The 24,309-nt window shown below is 43.2% G+C and overlaps 1 protein-coding gene across 4 annotated transcripts in view; it reads left to right on the top strand.

The window, feature by feature from the left end:
• LOC122556954 (uncharacterized) overlaps nucleotides 1-24,309 on the top strand; it is a 66,097-nt gene that overhangs the window by 23,651 nt on the left and 18,137 nt on the right. Inside the window, exon 2 of one of the 4 annotated variants that reach the window (XM_087995528.1) lies at nucleotides 11,034-15,716. The exons of the other annotated variants lie outside the window; for them this stretch is intronic. Coding sequence (XP_087851654.1) covers nucleotides 11,920-12,351 — 432 coding nt within the window. The 5' untranslated portion in view covers nucleotides 11,034-11,919 and the 3' untranslated portion in view covers nucleotides 12,352-15,716. Of the gene's footprint in view, nucleotides 1-11,033; nucleotides 15,717-24,309 lie in introns of those variants that run through there. 4 annotated transcript variants of the gene reach the window in all.

Here is a 24,309-nt window from a genome sequence, read left to right as displayed (position 1 = left end):
CATGACACCATTTAGAGTCCCATCTAATTAACCAGTTGCATTTTGTGCTGCTGCCAGAAGCATCTGCCAACTTGAATTTAATTATATTGAAATTAGGCCCATCGTGATTACATCTTTTCGACGTCCATTCAATTCCTCAGGATATTTATTTAAATATAGCAATTAACTGTTTAGTGTCTATATTAATAGGTGTTGTGAGCTATTTGTATGTACTGTTTATGAAAATGACTTTAAGTGCAACAAATCATTATTTACTGCTTCTGAACTTTTAATCTTGCTTTTTGCTTTGCTTCTTTCCTATTCCACTTGGTTAGCTCAAGTATCCGATAGTGTCTTTTCTTCTGTATATTCCTGATAATGATATATGGGGCTGAATTTTCAGTCAAGGTCCACATCCAGTTCAGGTGTGGACAGACTCTCAATTTGGTGCCACTGACCATCATTCTGGTTCTCTAACATGTACTGACCCAAGCTATTTTCAGCTGGTCAGATTAGACAATTGCTGGCAAATGGCAGTGTAATTGTTACTATAATTAAGGGGCCAATTACAGCCCGTGCCTGCACTGGCTGGGATTTCTAGTAAGCAATGGTGGACTTAGGGCAGCCTGGTGGACTAAGGGCAGGAAGATACTGGGAAGGCCATAGTCCTTCACAATGCCTCACACAGTTGAGCTGCTGCTGTAACGTTGAACCTTCTGGAGAAGGTTGCTCACCTAGGATCGTGGCCAAGCAGCTGTGGCTATTTTAAAAATGAAGCAACTTAGTTGACCTCCTTTCGTGCTGTCAATCCTGAACTCAGCTGGTGGGGCTACCAATATGCATACTTTAGGGTCATTGTTCTGTTGAGCCCGTAATTGACCTCCCATTTCAAAATAACAGCAAATGTGTATTATAACCCTTGCAGGGGTGGGACATGGAACTAGCTCCCATGTTAGTACCTAACCTCGAATGCAAATATAGTCCATTTGATAAGAATCCCCTTTACATTCTTAAATGAAGGGGAATAGGAGTTTTGGAATGATCAAAGTTTGGGTGAAGATTTGTAGCTCGGGTGCTCGTTGTTGCGGTTCTGTTCGCCGAGATGGAAATTTTTGTTGCAAACGTTTCGTCCCCTGTCTAGGTGACATCCTCAGTGCTTGGGAGCCTCCTGTGAAGCGCTTCTGTGATGTTTCCTCCGGCATTTATAGTGGCCTGTCCCTACCGCTTCTTCTGGTTGTCAGTTTCAGCTGTCCGCTGTAGTGGCCGGTATATTGGGTCCAGATCGATGTGTTTGTTGATGGAGTTTGTGGATGAGTGCCATGCTTCCAGGAATTCCCTGGCTGTTCTTTGTTTGGCTTGCCCTATAATGGTAGTGTTGTCCCAGTCGAATTCATGTTGCTTGATGCCAAACTTTTCATATTACAATAAAACCAGATCTTGCCCACTGCTAACACCTCCCTATCCTTATTTACAGGCAGAGGCATGCCGATAACTGACAATACAGAAAGTACTACATAGAGGACATGACCATGCTTAGAAGTATTTCATTTGCAACAAGAGCACTTACAGCTAATATATGTTTTAAGATTAGTATTTGGATGTCTTTTGATGCAATAGATAATGTCCGTGCCTCTGAACCAGAAGGTTTAGTTGAAGTGCCACTCCAAGTCTTGGGAAGGTATGTTATAATGTCACCAAAACAATTTGAATGTCAACTTGGAAATCCTTCTATATACTACAGTGGCAGGCAGCAAAAGTAAGAGAGATTCCTGGTCAGCCATACGATGGAAAGAAAATTGAAAACTCTACTATCACTTGACAGTTGTAACTCTGGAGTACAAGCATACATGTAGATATTGCCACCGCAAATTAGACTGCTTGTGATGTGTTGGTTGAATTAGATTAGTGTCAACAGCATGGTGCTTTTCCTAGTTCTAGCTGCCATGGACTCAGCACCTGCCTCTTTTCCCAACTCATAATGGAGATTGTGGTGCTGTGTCACACCTGCAATCAGGCAGACAACTGATGGAGGAGAACTGGTTCTCCAGTTACAGTAATAGTCAGCTTAACTTCTCTTTCTTCGACTTATTCCAATCATGCTCTGATTTAATCCAATGGAGTCACAATAAGGCCAATACCTTTTACCACCAACTTTGCCTTTTAAATGAGTATAGAATATTTTTCCACCCAGTATTGTAGACCAGGTTCTCAATTTCAGTGTAATAACCACTTTTACTGAGCCAAACTGACGTTGCAAACATCCATTCAAATGTTCACCGAACCACATTAAGGTGCAGAAGGAAGCCATTCAGCCATTGTACCTACACAAATAATCATTGAATGTTCTTCTGATTACCTCATTTGAATCTATCCTCCACCACACTTGAAGGCAATGTACTCCAACAGCTGGCTAAGTGTAAATGCTTTTCCTTATTTCATATTTTCTTTTTTACAGATTACTTTAAATCTATGCCCTTTCACAAGTGGGAGCAGTTTCTTCCCATTTACTCCATACAGATTAGGAAAACATCTATCAAATCTACACTTGGTCTTCTTCTCTCCAGGGAGAACAGTGCCAAATTCTTCAGTCTATCCTCATAACTTCATCATCCCAGAAGCTATTTCACACTCTTCAATACATTCACATCCTAAGTAACTTGTGTAATGGATTTTTTTTCCTTTTCACCTTTAAATTTACTCAGCACCACACTTGGACAACCCTTGTCACATGAGATTTCTCACCTTATCGACAGCAAGTAGAGTCATACAGTTATATAGCATGGAAACAGAGCCTTCGATCCAACTCGTCCACAATGACCAAATACCCTAAACTGATCTAGTTCTATTTGCCAGCATTTGGCCATTTCCCTCTAATCCTTCCTATCATATACCCATCCAGATGCCTTTTAAATGTTGTTCTTGTACCAGCCTCTACCACTTCCTTTGGTAAGTTCATTCCATACATACACTACTCTGCATGAAAAGGTTGCTCCTCAGGTCCCATTTAAACTTTTCCCCTCTCACCTTAAACCTATGCTGTCTAGTTTTGGACTCTATCCTGGAAAAAAAGGCTTTGGCTAATCATCTCATCCATGACCCTTGTGATTTTATGAACCTCTATAAGATTACCCTGCAGCCTCCAACGCTCCAGGGAAAAAAGCTTCAGCCTATTCAGCCTCTCCCTTTAGCTCAAATGCTCCAATGCTGGCAATATCCTTGTTAACCTCTTCTGATCTCTTTCGAGTTTAACTACATCTGCTTATAGCAGGGAAACCAGAATTGAATGCAGTATTCTGAAAGCGGCCTCATCAATGTCCTGTACAGCTGCAACATGATGTCCCAACTCTTATACTCAATGCTCTGACCAATAAAGGCAAGCATACCAAACACGTTCTTCACTATTATGAGGATGTGGGTGTACTGTATCTTTAAGAGAGTTAAAAGCTAGCGAACTACCTAACAGCACCAAACGTTCTAAATAAGATACAGTGTAACATGTGGTTCAGCTACTGGGGTAGCTAGGGTAGTTGATTGCCTGGAGACAAAAACAGATTTGAATTAAGCCAATCAGTTTAAATTATACCCCCAAAAACCCAAATTCCAATCAAGTTTGAATTCAGAATATTGACAATCTTAAAAGTCAATGACACAATCCAATGCTTTGGGGGTATAAATTGTGGGAAAATTGAACAGTTGGGAGGAGAACTGCCAAGCCAACAACAACTGCACACTGCCCAGAGAATAGCTCTCTTAAAGGTACCTTTATCAATCAGTAAACCTGTGAAGCAGAAATCCATAAGAAGAAGAAAAGAAGATTTGACATCTGACTGGTTTTTGAAAAGCTGAATTTTGGTAAATCTTAATTGGGGAGGGTTTATCAGACTAGCATTATAGAAGGAAAAGTAAAAGATAGGTTAGAGGAAGGAGTTGTAAATAGTTGTTAGTTAATTATTCTTTGTTATATTTTAAGGAATACAGTCATAACTTTCACTTTCACTGGTTCTTAGCCTCTCAAATTTTCACAGATTACTGCACGGGATAAATCTTTTCTGTGTTGCTGGTTTAAATTAAGCAGGACGGTATACCCCGTGTCATAATAGTTTGGGGGCTCGTCGTCAGGATTTGAAGTGGTTTAGACAGATTTGAATAGATTTGGAGGTATGAAAAGTCCCATCAGATTTAAACATTTGCAGATTAGTGTCCTAGATCTTTAAATAAACATAGGTGAGATAACTTGTTTAATTTTGGTGACTTGTGGTTTGTTAAATTAAAAGTGAGAGAAATATCTCTTAAAATTGCTAAAGAGGGTCTGGGATTTGAAGATGATTCTCAAATTTACCAAGAAAGTTGAGAAGGAAAGAAAAAGGCCATACTTTTAGAATTAGCAAAGAAGTTAGATTTGGGTTTAACTAATGATAAAAGTAAAGCTGAAGTTTTAAGGGAATTATTCAAACACTTAGGTGTGTCAGAGAAACAGACAATTGCCATAGAGGTAGAAAAACTGAAATTACAGTTGAGGAAAATGGAGTTAGAAGATAATCAAAGAGAGAGAGAGGAAAAAGAGAGAGAAGATTCTTGGCTGAGCAAACAGAGAGAAGAAAGAGAGAGAGAGAGGAGAAAAAGAGAAAAAAGGTTCTTAGCTGAGCAAATACAAAGGGAGAGACAAAAAGAGAGAGAATTTGAACTTGAGAAGTTGTGACTTAGTCAGCAAAGTCGAGTTAAGAGGATGGAGATTAAAAGAGAAGGTAGTGATATATACAAATATGTCAAAATTCTGCCACATTTTGATGAGAAAGATGTGGAAGCCTTCTTTATTTCATTTGAAGAACTGGCAAAGCAGATGGAGTGGTCTGAGAATTTATGGGTTTTGCTAGTTCAAACGAAACTGGTAGAGAGAGCTAGTGGGGTATTTCCCGCACTGTCAGATGAGGGGTCAAGAGATTATGAAGAGGTTAAACAGACTATTTTAAGTGCTTATGAGTTGGTACCAGAATCATATAGACAGCGGTTCAGAGACACAAAGAAGGAACTGGGTCAAACTTATGTTGAATCTGAAAGAATTAAACATAGTCATTTTGATCGATGGGTGCGTGCTTTGAAAATAGATAAGACCTTTGAGGCTCTAAGAGAGATTATTCTGCTGGAGGAGTTTAAAAACTCACTTCCAGAGATGGTAACAATTCACATGGAGGAACAGAAAGTTCAGGAAGTGAGAAGGGCAGCGGAATTAGCAGTTGAGTACATGTTAGTGCGTAAGACAAGCTTCCGGCCAGAATTTTGTCCTGGGAGGGATAGAATTTGGGAGATCCTACACTATGAAACCAAGAGTAGAGAGCACTGGTAAGAGTTTACCACAGGATAAAAAAGAAGCCCAAGAGAGTGGAAAGGAGATAAAAGGCCTCAGGTGTTTTCACTGTAATGGAGTGGGACACAGAAAGTTACAGTGCCATTGGTTTCAGAAGGGCATAGAACATAGAACAATACAGCACAGAACAGGCCCTTCGGCCCACGATGTTGTGACGAACATTTGTCCTAGCTTAAGCACCTATCCATGGACCTATCCAATTGCCGCTTAAAGGTCACCAATGATTCTGACTCTGCCACTCCCACAGGCAGCGCATTCCATGCCCCCACCACTCTCTGGGTAAAGAACCTACCCCTGACATCCCCCCATACCTTCCACCCTTCACCTTAAATTTATGTCCCCTTGTAACACTCTGTTGTACCTGGGGGAAAAAAGTCTCTGACTGTCTACTCTATCTATTCCCCTGATCATCTTATAAACCTCTATCAAGTCCCCCTCATCCTTCGCCGTTCCAATGAGAAAAGGCCTAGCACTCTCAACCTATCCTCGTATGACCTATTCTCCATTCCAGGCAACATCCTGGTAAATCTCCTCTGCACCCTCTCCAAAGCTTCCACATCTTTCCTAAAGTGAGGCGACCAAAACTGCACACAGTACTCCAAATGTGGCCTTACCAAGGTCCTATACAGCTGCAACATCACCTCACGACTCTTGAATTCAATCCCTCTGCTAATGAACGCTAATACACCGTAGGCCTTCTTACAAGCTCTATCCACCTGAGTGGCATCTTTCAAAGATCTATGAACATAGACCCCAAGATCCCTCTGCTTCTCCACCTTACGAAGAACCCTACCTTTAACCCTGTATTCCGGATTCTTATTTGTCCTTCCAAAATGGGCAACCTCACACTTAACAGGGTTGAACTCCATCTGCCACTCCTCAGCCCAGCTCTGCATCATATCTAAGTCCCTTTGCAGCCGACAACAGCCCTCCTCACTATCCACAACTCCTCCAATCTTCGTATCGTCTGCAAATTTACTGACCCACCCTTCGACTCCCTCTTCCAAGTCATTAATAAAAATTACAAACAGCAGAGGACCGAGAACTGATCCCTGCGGAACTCCACTTGTAACTGGGCTCCAGGCTGAATATTTACCATCTACCACCACTCTCTGACTTTGACCGGTTAGCCAGTTCTCTATCCAACTGGCCAAACTTCCCACTATCCCATGCCTCCTGACTTTCTGCATAAGCCTACCATGGGGAACCTTATCAAATGCCTTACTAAAGTCCATGTACACACATCCACTGCTCTACCCTCATCCACATGCTTGGTCACCTCCTCAAAGAATTCAATAAGACTTGTAAGGCAAGACCTACCCCTCACAAATCCGTGCTGGCTGTCCCTAATCAAGCAGTGTCTTTCCAGATGCTCATAAATCCTATCCCTCAGTACCCTTTCCATTACTTTGCTTACCACCGAAGTAAGACTAACTGGCCTGTAATTCCCGGGGTTATCCCTATTCCCTTTTTTGAACAGGGGCACAACATTCGCCACTCTCCAGTCACCTGGTACCACCCCCGTTGACAGTGAAGACGAAAAGATCATTGCCAATGGTTCTGCAATTTCCTCTCTTGCTTCCCACATAATCCTAGGATATATCCCGTCAGGCCCGGGGGATTTGTCTATCCTCAAGTTTTTCAAAATGCTCAACACATCTTCCTTCCTAACAAGTATCTCCTCTAGCTTACCAGTCTATTTCATACTCTCCTCTTCAACAATACGGTCCCTCTCATTTGTAAATACTGAAGAAAGGTACTCATTCAAGACCTCTCCTATCTCTTCCGACTCAATACACAGTCTAACACTACTGTCCTTGATTGGACCTACCCTCATTCTCGTCATTCTCATGTTTCTCACATACGCATAAAAGGCCTTGGGGTTATCCTTGATCCTACCCGCCAAAGATTTTTCATGCCCTCTCTTAGCTCTCCTAATCCCTTTCTTCAGCTGGCTATCCTGTATCCCTCCAACGCTCTGTCTGAACCTTGTTTCCTCAACCTTATGTAAACCTCCTTCTTCCTCCTTACAAGACATTCAACCTCCCTTGTCAACCAAGGTTCCCTCACACGACCATCTCTTTCCTGCCTGACAGGTACATACATATCAAGGACACGTCGTATCTGTTCCTTGAAAAAGTTCCACATTTCAACGACATCCTTCCCTGACAGCCTATGCTCCCAATTTATGCTCCTCAGATCCTGTCTTGCAGCATCGTATTTACCCTTCCCCCAATTGTAAAACCTGCCCTGTTGCACGCACCTATCTCTCTCCATAAACAAGGTGAAAGTCACAGAATTGTGGTCACCATCACCAAAATGCTCACCCACTAACAAGCCCATCACTTGTCCCGGTTCATTACCAAGTACCAAATCCAATATGGCCTCCCCTCTGGTCGGACAATCTACATACTGAGTTAGAAAAGCTTCCTGGACACACTGCACAAACACCGCCCCGTCCAATCTACTTGATCTAAAGAGCTTCCAATCAATATTTGGGAAGTTGAAATCGCCCATGACTACTACCCTGTGGCTTCTGCACCTTTCCAAAATCTGTTTCCCAATCTGTTTCTCCACATCTCTGCTGCTATTGGGGGGGCTATAGTAAACACCCAACAAGGTGACTGCTCCTTTCCGATTTCTGACTTCAGCCCATATTACCTCCAAAGGCAGATCCCTCTCGAACTGCCTTTCTGCAGCTCTTATACCATTTCTACTTAGCAACGCCAACCCCCTCCTTTTTTACCACCCCCCTAATCTTACTGAAACATCTGTAACCAGGAACCTCCAACAACCATTCCTGTCCCTCTTCTATCCACTGGGAAAAGGTATTTTCACTGCCAGAAGGTGGGACATATAAATTCACAGTGCTGGTTGTTAAAGAAAGGCATTGTGGGAAAAGATGTGGTAAAAGAAGCTAAGCCAGTGGCAATAGTGAAGGTAGTAAAGGAGACCCCAAGAAGAGTGGAGGTGCTGCAGGAGAGTGCACAGCCTCGGCAGGGCCTGGGTATGGAGTTAGTACCTGATCTCTACAACGAATTCACCTCTGAGGGTAAAGTTTACTCTGAAAGAACAGGGAGAGGACAAGTTATAATTTTGAGAGATACAGGATCTAACCAGTCGCTGATAGTAGGGGACGAGCGAATATGCACTCTTTCTGATCTGTTACCTGAGAGTGTGGTAATTTGTGGGACAGATGGACAGAAATTTAGCATTCCTCTATGTAAGATCAGGATGGAGGGCCAACTCAAGACTGGGGAATTTACTGTGGGACTGATCGACAGAGTCTCAGTTCCAGGAATTCAGTTTGTTCTTGGGAACAATTTGGGAGGATCCAAGGTGGGACTGACATCCCTTGTTGTGGAGAAGTCCAAGGAAGACCAAGAAACTGAGGAGTTAAAAGAAAAATATCCTGGTATTTTCCCAGACTGTGTGGTAACCAAATCCCATTATGATAAGTCACAGCACGAAACAAAAACTAAAGAGAAAGATGAAGGAGTTGAGGTTCAGCTGGCAGATACTCTGTTTGGTGTAATGGTGCAGGAAAAACCAGAACAGGCAGAGGGTCAGACAGAAGTGTGTAGTCCTGAAAGGCTAAAGGGACTTGCAATAGCAAGACAAGACGATAAAAGATATATATGTGGATGTGTACTCTGAAAAGGAGGCAGAGAATATTCTGGAGGGTTATTATCTGAAAGATAGAATCCTCAAGACAGAAATGGAGACCACGGCATGTTAGTGCAGAGGAGAAGTGGGGCAGAGTGCACCAGATTGTATCACTAGTAGCATACAAACAGGAGGTGTTACGTGTAGCACATGAACTACCTATAGGAGGTCACCTAGGGGTATGAAAGACTCAGGCTATGGTCCAAAAACATTTTTATTGGCCTGGAATGCACAAGGATATGGTTAACTTTTGCTGTTCGTGTCATACATGACAAATGGTGGGTAAGCCATAGGCAGTAATAAAACCAGCACCTTTGTTGCCAATTCCCGCATTTGAAGGAACTTTCACACAGGTTATAACTGATTGTGTAGGTTCCCTTCTGAGAACAATAAGTGGGAGCCAGTACTTCTTAACCAGAATGGGTGTGTCTACCAGATTTCTGGAGGCAATTCCATTACGGAGTATCCAGGCAAAAAGGGTAGGAGAGGAGTAGAGAGATCCAGTCGGACCATCGGTCAAATTTTATTGCTAGGCTGTTTAAGGAGGTTGTGGATAGCTTAGGTATACAGCACTTTAAATCCAGTGCGTAGCATCCTGAATCCCAGGGAGCTTTAGAAAGGTGATATCAGACCTTGAAGACTATGTTGAGCGCATACTGTCAGGACAACCCGAATGATTGGGATAAAGGTGTCCCATTCATATTGTTTGCCATTAGAGATGCCTCAAATGAATCTACTCAGTTCACGACCTTTGAGTTAATCTTCATGCATGAAGTGAGAGGCCCTTTGAAATTCATTGAAAAATAATTGATCGGTCCAAATTTGGAGATCTCACACTTAGATTATGTATCGGAGGTGAGTGAGAGACTAAATCAAGTAGACGAGTTAGCTAAGCAGTACCTAAAGAGGGTAGAATGAAGCAGGTGGCAGATAAAAGCTCTGAGACTCTGACATTTTCCCAAGGAGATGACGTGTTAGTATTGTTACCAGTGATAGGAGATCCCTTCAAAGCCAGGGTTAGTGATCCCTATCAAATTGAGAAAATGTTGAGTCAGGTGAACTATCTGGTAAAGATGCCAGATAGAAGAAAAAGGTATTGTGTATGCCATGTGAACATGCTGAAACCGTATTACGCTGAAGAGAAAGAACTGGAGAAACAGGTGTTACTTACTGCCCTGCAGAGAGAGGAATCAAACCAGATGATGGGGGTTTTGATGTGCCTCAAAATAGATTAAAAATGAAGAAGTCCTTGAGGAGTGGGATAGGTTAGTAAGCTATCTGTCTCAGGAGCATAGAACGCAGTTGAAAGATTTGTTACTGCAATACAAGGACATATGTAAGAATCAGATGGGGAGGACTATTCTACTGTACATGAAGTAGACATAGAGAATACTGCTCCGATAAAACAACGTACCTATCGGCTAAATTCTTTCAAAGCCAGACAGGTCCAGATGGAGGTGGAGGCCATGCTTGACGAGGACATCATCGAACCAAGCAGAGCAAGTGGAGTTAGCCGATCGTCTTAGTTCCCAAACCGGACAGGACTCAACAATTTTGCATGGATTATCGGAAGATCAACGTCGTTACAAAGCTGGACTCCTATCCAATTCCTAGATTGGAGGGCTGTATTGAGAAAGTCGGACAAGCCAGTTACATCACCAAGTTGGACTTAATGCAGGGTTACTGGCAGGTACCTTTATCAGAATTGGTGAAATAAATGTCTGCTTTTGTAACCTCTAATGGGCTATATCAGTTTAAAGGGATGCCCTTTGGAATGAAGAACACACCCGCCACATTACAAAGACTCATGAACAGAGTTGTGGCTGGTTTAACAAACTGTGCAGTCCATTTGGACGATGTAGTGATCTTTAGTAAGTCCTGGAAAGATCACATGGTACATTGGCAGAGCTCTTTAAATGACTACAAGAAGTAAAACTGGTGATAAACTTAAATCAAATGGAATTTGCGAAAGCAGAGGTGACGTTCTTGGGTCGTAACTTCGGTCATGGAAGGTTGACCCCAGGGAACGCAAAGACGAAGGCCATTGAGGAATTTCCACAATCAACCTTGAAGAAGGAGGTGCTTCGATTCTTGGGACTCAGCGGATTCTATCAGAAGTTTGTTCCAAAGCCTCAGCAGTGTAGTTGCCCCGTTAATCGATTTACTGAAGAAGAACATAAAGTTTCGGTGGACAGAACCACGCCATGAGGCATTCAACCGTGTGAAATCGATATTAACCACCAAATCAGTTTTAGCTACACCAAACGTTTCAAAACCTTTTAAAGTTACCATTGATGCTAGTGACATTGGAGTTGGAGCTGTGCTTCTACAGGAAGATGAGGATGGGATTGAGCTGCCAGGTGGTTACTTTTCAAAGATCAATGTCCACCAAAGGAAATACTCCATGATCGAAAAAGAACTATTGCGTTTGGGGCTGGCGTTACAACATGTTAATGTGTATGTCATGATCAGTGTGTCAGAGGCGGTTGTGTACATGGATCACAATCCACTTACATTCATACAAAGTTTTAAAGACAAGAATACGAGACTATTTTGCTGGAGTCTTACGTTACAGACTTTTAATTTAAAAGTCATACATGTTGCGGGTCGTAAAAATGTAATCACAGATGCATTATCACAGATTTAAGTGATAAAGTTTAAATGAGATTTGTATTTACTTAATGTTTTATATATAGGTATATGGGAAGAAGTTAAGGTAAACTTATGGGGATCTAAGATGGCGGCGATCTGAGAAGATCACACTGCAGAGCTTCGCATCGCAGCAGGAGCAGGACGGTCCTTTAACCCGCCCAACCCAGGTCATCAGGATTTCTTGGGACGTTGGAAAGATTGTGGAGCCCCAAGAAACATTTAAAAATTGACTTACCTGTATTTTCAGCTGTCCAGAAATGCCTAAAAAGGGAGGAGGAGCATCTGAGGCCGGGCCTGCAGCTCAGCCCGCAGCAGCCTCGGAGGCAATTACTCTCCAGGACCTGGAGAACCAGCTCTCGAAATCTCACGAGATGCTAGGGAAACAGATTGAAGAGAAGCTGGCTCCAGTCTCTCTCATGCTGCAGAAGCATGAGCAGCAGCTGGGAGACCTGGAGAAGAGGGCGGATGAGGTGGAGCACAGGGTCACAGTGGTGGAAGCTGATGCCAGTTCATTCAAGGATGAGATCCAAGCCCTGAAGATGCAGGTTCGTAATTTGCGTGACCAAGTGGATGATCTTGAAAACAGGGCAGGAGAAAAATCATTTGGATCATCGGTCTGCCTGAGGGTAAGGAAGGTGAGCGGCCTGCGGAATTTGTTGAAGATTGGCTTCCGAAATTCCTTGACTTGAGACTGGCATGAGAGGATTGAAGATAGAGAGGGCTCACCGGGCCGCAGCGCAGAGGTCGGGTCTGGGTCAACATCCTCGTCCTTTCCTGGTGCGGTTCCATCATTACCGGGAAAAAGGAGAGAGTCATGGAGGCTTCCAGACTCCAGGGGAAGGATCCAAAGGCCCTAATTTACGAGGGGTGTAAGATCATGTTTTTTCAGGACTTTTCAGCGACGGTGATCCAGAAGCGAAAATCGTTTGATGGTGTCAAGAGAAGACTGAAGGAGCTTGGGATTTAGTACTCCCTGAGATATCCAGCAGTGCTTCGGGTCACCTTAGATGGGTCCATGCATCTCTTTGACACATCGGAGAAGCTTGTCCTTGCGATGCGGCTCTAGCTGGGAGAAGTGAAGGTGGTTAAGATGGTTAGATGCCTATTTATGGGCTGTTCAGGATGGGTAGTTGCCCCCTCCGGGCAGGGGGTGAGTTCCCCTACTCAGCGCTATTGGCACTTTATATATTGGTTTGTTTTTTGATTTTTGTTGTTTTTTATTTTTAATAATTTTGTATGTTTGTTAAATGTAGTGGTTTTAGTTTATGTAGTTTTTATATTTGGTGGACCATGCGACACTAAGGCTCAGCAATTTGTGGTTCGGGTTCCTCCTCTCTGGAATTTAAATGTAATTGCAGAAGATTATGGCTAATGATTTGATTAAATGGTGTACCTGGAATATCAAGGGAAGTCATTCACCAATTAAGAGGAAGAAGGTACTCTTGAGTCTTAGAAAGGAGAAGGTAGATATTGTTTTGTTACAGGAGACACATTTGGATGACAAGGAGCATCTGAAATTACAGCAGAATGGCTTTGACCGAGTTTGTTTTTCATCATTTAATACCAGAAGTAGGGGAGTGGCTATTTTGGTTAGGAAAAATCTCTCATTTAAATTGTTGGAATGTGTTAAAGACACATACGGGAGGTTTGTAATTCTTAAAGCTTTGATAAATAGGGTAGAATATGGTGTTTTAAATGTTTATTGACCCCAGCTCATCCTCTTAAATTCTTAGTAGATGCTTTTTCTAAACAGATAAGAGTCTCGTCACATCATTATAGGGGGAGATTTTAACTGCCTCATGGACCCCACAGTAGACAGGTTGCCTAAAGGTCCCTCAATACCCTCTGCAGAAACTAAACAGTTATTGGGTCTGTATGGGGAATTAGGGTTGGTGGACGTCTGGAGGTGTCTCCACTCTACAGGTAGAGATTTCACATTTTTCTCCAATCCGCATAGATGTCACACGAGGATTGATTTTTTTTTCTGACCCCTGCGGTAACCCTGGATCTGGTGGCATCCTGCACGATTGATAATATTGCCATTTCTGATCTTGCTCCAGTGTACCTCATGGTTAAGATTAAGGATATTATAGTGGATTCAAGGTATTGGCGAATGGACCCCTTTATTCTCATGGACAGTAAGTTTGTGGAGTATTTCTCTAGGGAATTTCAGGCATTCCTAGACATCAACATGGGCTCGGTTGATAGCTCATCTGTTCTCTGGAAACTGCCAAAGCTTATGCCAGAGGGTTAGTTATTTCATATTCCACCAGTAGGAAGCGGCAGAAGGGTGAGCAGCAACGTCTCCTTGAAGCATGGTTGAAGGCAGCCGAGAAGGCCTATTTTGACAGACCCTCGTTGGTCAAACTACAGAGGATTACGGCACTGCGGTCTGCACTAAATTCCGTGCTCACGCAGACGGCAAAGAAGGAGCTGGCTTTTGCAAGCAAAGGTTATATGAGCATGGTGACAAGCCAGGCAAATACATAGCATACCTTGCCAGAAAGAGAAGTGCCCCACAAAACATTACAGCGATTAGGGAAGGGTCTGGGAACCTAACATATGATTCTAAAAAGATTAATGTGGTGTTCCAGAGATTCTACTCTAAGTTATATCATCCTGAGAATTGTGAGGAGGGGCAGGCCAAAATGGAATCCTTTTTTAGAGATCTGAAGCTCCCGAGTGTGACTCCCGAACAACAGTCCTTTCTCAATGCCCCATTATCAGAGCAAGAAGTGCAGGAAGCTGTGAGGCAGCTTCAGAGTGGAAAGGTGCCCGGTCCTGATGGACTTCCCAGTGAATTCTATAAGGAATTTATAAGTATACTATCAGGCCCGATGCTGAATATGTTTAATGATTCATAAAGTCATGTTTGTCTCCCACCATCTCTGAGAGGCCAATATTTCACTTATCCTTAAAAAAGAGAAGGATCCGGAAGACCGTGCTTCATACAGGCCCATCTCGCTCTTAAATGTGGACTTTAAGATCCTCTCTAAGGCTCTCGTGTTAAGGCTGGAGACTGTGTTACCCTCTATTATTAAAGAGGATCAGACGGACTTCATAAAGGGTCGCAGATCCTCCAATAATGTTAGGAGGCTGCTTAACGTAATTCAAGCATGCCAACAGCAGTCAATACAGGGATTGGTGATTTCTTTAGATGCAGAGCAGGCATTTGACCGAGTTGAGTGGCCGTACCTTTTCTATACTCTAGACCGGTTTGGTCTGGGTGAAGTTTTCATAAGATGGGTAAAAGTTCTCTACAGTGTACCTCTCGCAGTGGTCATTACCAACAGGGTACGATCAGGCAATTTTAATATTTCTAGGGGCAGCCGGCAGGGCTGTCCCCTTTCACCATTACTTTTTGATTGAACCGTTGGCAGAGGCCATTCGTGGGGATCTCAATATATCAGCTCCAGAAGTGGGGTCAAAATTACATAAGATCTCACTGTATGCAGACGATGTTTTAATTTTCTTGATAAATCCAGCAGTTTCAGTGCCTTGCCTGATTCAATGCATTCACGCATTTGGTGCTTTTTCTGGGTATAAGATTAATTTTGCTAAATAAGAGGCTATGCCTATGGGTGGTCTTACAAAAGAGTTGGCTCTTGAGAGTGACTATAGATTCCTATTTAGGTGGTCACAGAGGACTTTTGTGTATTTGTGCATATTCATTACTCCAGTTCTGGACTGGCTGTTCAAAGCCAATTTTACTCAATTATTTGAAAAAATTAAACAAGATCTCCAAAGATGGGAGGCGCTTCCAGTCTCGTGGTTGGGTCGGATAGCGATTATTAAGATGAATATTCTCCCTCGTTTGCTATACCCTATACGGATGCTCCCCCTGATTTTCAATAAACAAACACTCAGGAGACTGAACGGTTGGTTCAGCTCCTTTATCTGGCACCGTAAACAGACCCTCATTAAATTAGCCAAACTGCAGTTGCCTCACAGACTGGGGGGAGTAGACCTTCCAGACATTAAAAATTACCAATTAAACTTGCTTTTGACCTACGTGAGTGATTGGGTTTGTGGGGACCCTCTTTCAATATGGCTAGATATCGAAGCCTGAAACTTTATTGCTGGAACAGCACAGCAGGTCAGGCAGCATCTAGGGAACAGAAGATTCGACGTTTCGGGCACATGCCCTTCTTCAGGAAACAGGCATGTGCCCGAAACGTCGAATCTTCTGTTCCCTAGATGCTGCCTGACCTGCTGTGCTGTTCCAGCAATAAAGTTTCAGCTTTGATCTCCAGCGTCTGCAGACCTCACTTTCTCCTTGTAGATATCGAAGCCTCCCAGGCAAGGTGCCCCCTTACCAGTTTGCTGTTTTTGGACAAGGTGAGGACGGTTAGGGAATATTGCCATAACCCAATAGTCATCAATACTGTTAAAGCATGCAGGGCAATTCGGCAGAGGGAAGGTAATATTGGCAAAACATCTTTGTTTACACCTTTAGTGGGTACGCCGGGTTTTCAACTGGGTATGATAGAGTCAGGATTTAAACGTTGGGCAGCTAGGGGTGTGTCTTGTATGGGTGATTTATTTGAGGGAGACGTAATGATGTCCTTCGATCAGTTAGTACGGAAGTACAAGTTACCTAATAGAGACTTCTTTCGTTTTTTTCAAGTTAGGGATTTTATTTAAAAAAAACCCACACTTTTGACTGATCTCTACAAATCTAACATAGGAAGAGGGATACTAAGGGCTAAGTGTACACTCTCTAACAGTACTTTATATCACCAATTGGGGGGTGCCACCTGAGATGAGTCTGATTGACTCTGCAAGATGTAGGAAAGAGAGCTGGGTGTTGAAGTTTCTTCAGAGGCATGGGAGGATATTTGGGAGAATGCAAGGAAGATATCAATTTGCAATAGAACCCTTGCTTTACAGTTGGAGATTCTCCACAGGGTCCACTTAGCCCCAGACCGTTTGTCAAAATTTAAACCAGGGGTATCTTCAGCATGTCCCAAGTGCAAGGTCTGTACGGGTACTCTTACCCATTGTCTTTGGTCTTGTGACAGGCTTCAAACATATTGGAGTGCTGTGGTGGGTGCAATGGAGAGAATTTTAGGTGTAGGGGTGGAGAAGGACCCTATTTCTCTCCTTTTGGGCCTACCCATTGTATTTCCTGCAGACGCGCATAAGAAAAAACTTTTCAATATTCTGACGTTCTGTGCAAGGAAGAATATCTTGCTAGGTTGGATATCAGAAAAAAAACCCCGGCCTGTCGGGTTGGCGGAAGATTGTTATGGAGCATATTCCCCTGGACTTTCTCACAAATATGGTACACCACAAAACTGAGAATTTTTACAAGACATGGCAATCCTTTTGAAATACCTGGACACAGATTTATCTGCCACACTAACAAGGGCTTTTATATAGCCGTAATGATTGTGTTTCATGAGTCCAATATCCAGGGAGGAGGAACTGTGAATGTATGAGTGTTTTGTTTGGCTGCGCTGAGTTATTACTATTTATTTGTTTGTTGTTAGGTATTTATTTATTTAGTTAAATAGCTAGTTTAGTTTTTTTAATTTTATATTTCTCTATATATGTTTATACATTTGTACAGGAGGGTGGGTTGGGAATTTTTTTAATTATTTGGATTTAATTTTGTACTACTTTTGTACTGTTTTGAATTGCATTGTTTTGTATTTGTAATCTTTAAAAACCTATTTTTTCTTAATAAAAATATATTATAAAAAAGGTGAACTTATTTTGAAGTTATCGGTATGTTAGGGTAATGTGTTTAAAAATAGAAACATAAATGAAGCCATCTTTTGATTATGATGGTTCTTTTTTGCTTCAGGGGGGAGTTTTAAGAGAGTTAAAAGCTAGTGCACTATCTGACAGCACCAAGTGTTCTGAACAGGATACAGTGTAACATGTGGTCCAACTACTGGGGTAGCTAGGGTAACTGGTTGCCTGGAGACAAAAACAGATTTGAATTAGGCCAATCAGTTTAAATTATACCCCAAAAATATCAAATTCCAATCAAGTTTGAATTTAACTTGACAATCTTAAAAGCCAATGATACAATCTGATGATTTGGGGGATAGAAAACCAGGGAACATTGAACAGTTGGAAGGAGAACTGCCAAGCCAACAACATTTGCACACTGCCCAGAGAATAGCTCACTTAAAGATACTTTTATCGGTAAGTAACCTGTGAAGCAGAAATCCCGAAGAAGGGAAAAAGAAGATTCGACATCTAGCTAGTTTTTGAAAAGCTGATTTTTTGTAAATCTAAATGGGGGAGATGCTTTATCGGATCAGTCTTATAGAAGGGAAAGTAAAAGATAGGCTAGAGGAAGGAGTTGTAAATAGTTAGTTAATTATTCTTTGTTGTACTTTAAGATATAAAGTCGTAACTTTCACTTTAACTAGTTCTTGGCTTCTCGAATTTTCACAGATTACTACTGCACGGGATAAATCTTTTCTGTGTTACTGATTAAATTAAGCAGGAGGGTTTACCCCATGTTGTAACATTCACCATCCTGTCCACCTGTGTCTCTACTTTCAAGGAGTTATGCATCTGTGCTCCTCATTCTTTTTGTTCAGTAACACTCCCCAGGACATTACTATTAATTGTGTAATCCCTGCATTGATTTGCCTTACCAAAGCACAACACTTCACATTTATCTAAATTAAACTCCATCTGCCACTCCTTGGCCCTTGGCCCATCCGATCAAGGTCCTGTTGTACTCAGATAATCTTCTCCACTGTCCACTCCATGGCCAATTTTGGTGTCACCTGCAAACGAACTAACCACTTCTCCTATATTCACATCCAAATAATTTGTATAAATGACAAAAGTAGTGGACGCAACACTGTTCCTTGCAGCACACTACTGGAGGTCACAGGCCTCCAGTCTGAAAAACAACCCTCTGTCTTCTACTTTCAAGCCAATTTTGTATCCAGTTTGCTAGCTCCCCCTGGATCCTATGTTATCTAACCTTGTTAACCAGTCGAACCACAAATACAATGCTGGTCTGAGGCAGTGGGACAGCTTGGAATCAGTGGAATGGACCGTATTCAAGTACTCAGTGGAATACCTAGACGAGTACTTCAGTCACGGACTTCATTGGTAAATGCGTGGAGGACTGAATACCAAAGAGGTCAATCCATGTGTTTCCCAACCAGAAACTTTGGATGAACTGGGAAATCCATTCCCCACGAAGACCAGGCAGCATTCAAGTTGGATGATCTAGACTGTACAGAAAATCTAGATCTAACTTCTGCAAAGCCATCAGAGATGCCAAGAGGCAGAACCGGACCAAGTTCGAGACCCAAACCAACCGTACAGATTCCCACCACCTGTGGCAAGGCCTAATCAAGATAACAGGATACAAAATGAAGCAGAGCAAGATAGTGGACAAAGACAGATCCCTCTCTGATGCAATGAATGCTTCCTATGCTTGGTTCAAGCAGAATGCCAGCACTGCAGTATCACCTGCCCCAACAGTCCCTGATATACCTGTTCCCTCTGTCACTGCTGCAGACGTCAGATTGGTCTTCCTGAGGGTAAATCCAAGAAAAGCAGTGACCCAGACGGAGTTCCCAGCCGTGCACTCACATCCTGTATGGACCAGCTGACATAAGACAAAGGAGTGGAAGTAAGGCCATTCGGCCCATCGAGTCCACTCTGCAATCTCTCCGACATCTTCAGTCTCTCCCTCATACAACCCGAAGTCCCCACCTGCTTCAAGAAGACCATCATCATCCCAGTACTCAACAAAGCACATGCATCATGCCTTAATGATTACTGCCCAGTGGCTCTGACCTCCGTAATTGTGAAGTGCTTCGAGAGGCTGGTCAGGGCCCACATCAGCTCCAGTCTCCCAGCCTGCCTCGATCCCCTGTAGCTTGCCTACCAACAAAACAGGTCCACAATGGACGCCATTTCCCTAGCCCTGCTCTCATCCCTGGAACATCTGGACAACAAGGACACCAACATTAGACTCCTGCTCATCAACTACAGCTCCGCCTTCAACACCATTATCTCCTTCAGACTGATCTCAGAACTCCAAGATTAGGTATCCGCTCCACCCTCTGCAGCTGGATCCTCAGCTTCCTTACCCACAGATCGCAATCAGTGAAGATAGACAACAGCGCCTCCTCCATGATAACACTCAACATTGGATCCCCCAAGGATGCATTCTCAGCCCTCGACTGTACTCTCTGTATACCCATGGTTATGTTGCTGGATTCTGTACAAATGCAGGTTTGCAGGCAACACCACTTTGGTAGGATGGATATCAACAACGATGAGTCCGAATACAGGAAGGAGATAGAGGGCTTGGGGATGTGGTGCAATGGTAACAATCTCTCTCTCAATGCTGGCAAAACTAAAGAACTGATCATTGACTTCAGAAAGGAAGGAGGAGAACATATATATCAATGGAGCGGAGGTTGAGAGGGGTTGAAAGCACCAAGTTCCTCAGAGTGATGATAATCGACAACCTGCCCTGGACTTCCCATGTAGATGCAATGGTCAGGAAGGCACAACATCGCCTCCTCTCCCTCAGGCAGTTCAGGAAATTGGGCATATCCAAGGACCCTCACCAACTTCTACAGATGCACCATTGAAAGCATGCTGTCTGGGCGCATAATGGCCTGGTACAGTATCTACTCTGCACAGGAATGTAAGAAACTACAGAAGGTTGTGTGCACAGCCCAGACCATCATGAAACCCAACCTCCCATCCGTGGAGTCCAGTTACACAGCACACTGCCGCGGAAAGGCTGCCAACATCAATAAAGATCCCTCCCACCCCGGTAATGCTCTCCTACAAACTCTTCCGTCAGGCAGAAGATACAGAAGCCTGAACACACGTGCCAGCAAGTTCAAGAACAGCTTTGTTTCTGTTGTCATTAGACTGATGAATGCACTCTCTAACTTCAAATAATGTTGATTTTGTCAATGTTGATCTTGCCTCCCATACCTCCTGTGCAGCGTAACCTGTATGCCTTACTCTGTCCAAGTTTTCTTTTCAGTCTATGATCTGTATGTCCTTGCTTACCATGATCTGTCTGTACTGCTCACAAGCAAAGATTTTCACTTTACTTAGATACACGCGACAATAAATCAAACTCCACCAATCAATCAGTCTACCGTGCGGAACCTTCTCAAATACCTTGCTGAAGTCCATATAGGCAACATTTACCACTCTGCCTTCATCAAGATTCTTTTTTACCCCTTCAAAGAACTCAGTCAAGTTAGTGAGACATAATTTCCCACACACAAAGCCATATTGACTATCCCTAATCAGTTCTTGCCTTTCCAAATGCATATAAATCCTGTTCCTCAGAAGATAACCGAAACTTCAAAGATGAATATTAATAACACAATACTTGATTAGAAACTTAGTCAGAAAGTCTACACTTTTTCTCTATAAAAATCACACTTTAGTTTCTGTCCCATCTGTGGTTCTATCTGTGTTCTGACCTTGGACCAACAGTTATCAATCTCAGATAAGAAATCACTAAATACTTTCAGTTACTTTTGTAAGATGATACTTCACAAATGTTTATCTTGTCAGACACTGACAAACTTTTGATCAGTTCAGCTAGTTATCCTCTTGGCGATAACAAAGTTCTAATGTCATTTGTCAATTTATCTTCAGGTAAAAAATCGCACGACACCAGGTTATAGTCCAACAGGTTTAATTGGAAGCACACTAGCTTTCGGAGTGTCGCTCCTTCATCAGGTGATAGTGGAGGGCTCAATCCTAACACACAGAATTTATAGCAAAAATTTACAGTGTGATGTAACTGAAATTATACATTGAAAAATTGATTGTTATGTGTTTCATCTGTTTGAATGCCATGATAGTTTCACTTCTTTTATGTGTAAATCACAAAACCTTTTTTTAAAATTTGCGTTCTCAGGTTAGCTGGAACAATTGATGTTAGCTAGACAATATGTTGAAGGTGTAATCCCCCTGTGTTCTCTGTCTATGCCATGATGTTTAGATTGATTCTAATCTAAAAAGTGAGATAATGGAGTTTTACATGAATTCATGCAGTTTTTGAGCAAAGTACAATGTAATCCTGCAAGTACAAATTCACCCCACAAAATATATGTGTGCATGTGGGTCTTGTCTGTCTGTGTGTATGTGCCTGTCTGGGTTGGGGGTTGTGAGTGTGAGAAAGAGTATGTGTATGTGTGTAGTGAGTGTAGAGTGTCTTAAATCTGTGAGGGGGTGCATGTGAGTGTGTGGGAGTGTGTGTGTCTGTAAGGGCGTAGGTGGGTGTCTGTGCGCATCTGTGTATATGTGTCTCCATTTGTATGTGTATATAGGAGTGCCTGTGTGTGTATATGAGTGTCTGTGTGTGTGTGTGTGTGTGTGTGTATAGGAGTGTCTGTGTGTGCATATAGTGCAATGGTGGTCACCTGTAATGTGAAATGAACCCAAGGTCCCGGTTGAGGCCCTCCCTGTGGGTACCGAACTTAGCTATCAGCCACTTTTCGCTGCTGCCTGTCCTGAAGTCCACCTTGGAGGATGGTCATTGGGGAAACCGAGCAGAGGCTATGTCAACGGATGAATGGGCACCGCACAACAATCAACAGACAGGAATTTTCCCTCCCAGTTGGGGAACACTTCAGTGGTCCAGGACATTCAACCTCGGACCTTCGGGTGACCATCCTCCAAGGCGGACTTCTGGACAGGCAGCAGCAGAAAGTGGCCGAGCAGAGGCTGATAGCTAAGTTTGGTACCCATAGGGAGGGCCTCAACCGGGACCTTGGGTTCATGTCACACTACAGGTAACCACCATTGCACTATACGCACACACAGACACTCCTATACACACACACAGGCACTCCTATACAGACATACACACGGACACACATATACACATTGTTGTGGTTCTGTTCGCCGAGCTGGGAATTTGTGTTGCAGACGTTTCGACCCCTGTCTAGGTGACATCCTCAGTGCTTGGGAGCCTCCTGTGAAGCGCTTCTGTGTTGTTTCCTCTGGCATTTATAGTGGTTTGTCTCTGCCGCTTCCAGTTGTCAGTTCCAGCTGTCCGCTGCAGTGGCCGGTATATTGGGTCCAGGTCGATGTGTTTGTTGATCGAATCTGTAGATGAGTGCCATGCCTCTAGGAATTCCCTGGCTGTTCTCTGTTTGGCTTGTCCTATAATAGTAGTATTGTCCCAGTCGAATTCATGTTGCTTGTCATCTGCGTGTGTGCCTACTAAGGATAGCTGGTCGTGTAGTTTCATGGCTAGTTGTTGTTCATGGATGTGGATTGTTAGCTGTCTTCCTGTTTGTCCTATGTAGTGTTTTGTGCAGTTCTTGCATGGGATTTTGTACACTACATTAGTTGTGCTCATGCTGGGTATCAGGTCCTTCGAGTTGTTGTCTGAGAGTGGCTGTTGGTTTGTGTGCTGTTATGAGTCCTAGTGGTCGCAGTAGACTGCCTGTCAGTTCGGAAATGCTCTTGATGTATGGTGGTGTGGCTAGTCCTTTGGGTTGCGGCATGTCCTCATTCCGTTGTCTTTCCCTTAGGCATCTGTTGATGAAATTGTGCAGGTATCCGTTTTTGGCGAATATATTGTATAGGTGTTCTTCTTCCTCTTTTTGCAGTTCTGGTGTACTGCAGTGTGTTGTGGTCCTTTTGAATAGTATCTTGATGCAACTTCTTTTGTATGTGTTGGGGTGGTTGCTTTCGTAGTTCAGGACTTGCTCTGTATGTGTGGCTTTCCTGTGTACCTTTGTGGTGAATTCTCCGTTCAGTGTTCTCTGTACCATCACGTCTAGGAATGGGAGTTGGTTGTCCTTTTCTTCCTCTCTAGTGAATCGGATTCCTGTGAGTGTGGCGTTGATGATCCAGTGTGTGTTCTCTATTTCTGTGTTTTTAATGATTACAAATGTGTCATCCACATATCTGACCCAGAGTTTGGGTTGAATTTGCGGTAAGACTGTTTGTTCTAATCTTTGCATTACTGCTTCTGCTATGAGTCCAGAGATGGGTGAGCCCATAGGTGTGCCGTTGATTTGTTCATATATTTGGTTGTTGAATGTGAAGTGTGTTGTGAGGCACAGGTCCAGTAGTTTGAGTATGCCGTCTTTGTTGATAGGTTCACCATCCTGTTGTCAGTTCTGTATGTCCAGCAGGTTGGCTATTGTTTCTCTGGCTAGGGTTTTGTCGATAGCAGTGGCACTCATCCACAGATTCAATCAATAAGCACATCGACCTGGACCCAATATACTGACCACTGCAACGGACAGCTGGAACTGACAACCGGAAGCGGCAGATTCAAACCACTATAAATGCCGGAGGAAACATCACAGAAGCGCTTCACAGGAGGCTCCCAAGCACTGAGGATGTCACCTAGACAGGGGACGAAAGGTCTGCAACACAAATTCCCAGCTCGGCGAACAGAACCACAACAACGAGCACCCGAGCTACAAATCTTCTCACAAACTTTGAACACATATACATAGATGCGCACACAGACACCCACATACACCCTTACAGACACACACACTCACGCATGCACCCCCTCACAGACTTAAGACACTCTACACTCACTGCACACACACACACACACATACACTTTCTCACACTCACAACCCCCAATCCAGACAGACACACACACACAGACAGACAAAGACCCACATGCACCCATATATTTTGTG

Source organism: Chiloscyllium plagiosum, unplaced genomic scaffold (assembly GCF_037043375.1).
Source record: "Chiloscyllium plagiosum isolate Xiang-an unplaced genomic scaffold, Cpla_swu_hap1 HiC_scaffold_16, whole genome shotgun sequence".
Taxonomy (NCBI): Eukaryota; Metazoa; Chordata; class Chondrichthyes; order Orectolobiformes; family Hemiscylliidae; genus Chiloscyllium; species Chiloscyllium plagiosum.
Note: the sequence above shows the minus strand (reverse complement) of the source record. Positions and strands in the feature narration are given on the sequence as shown.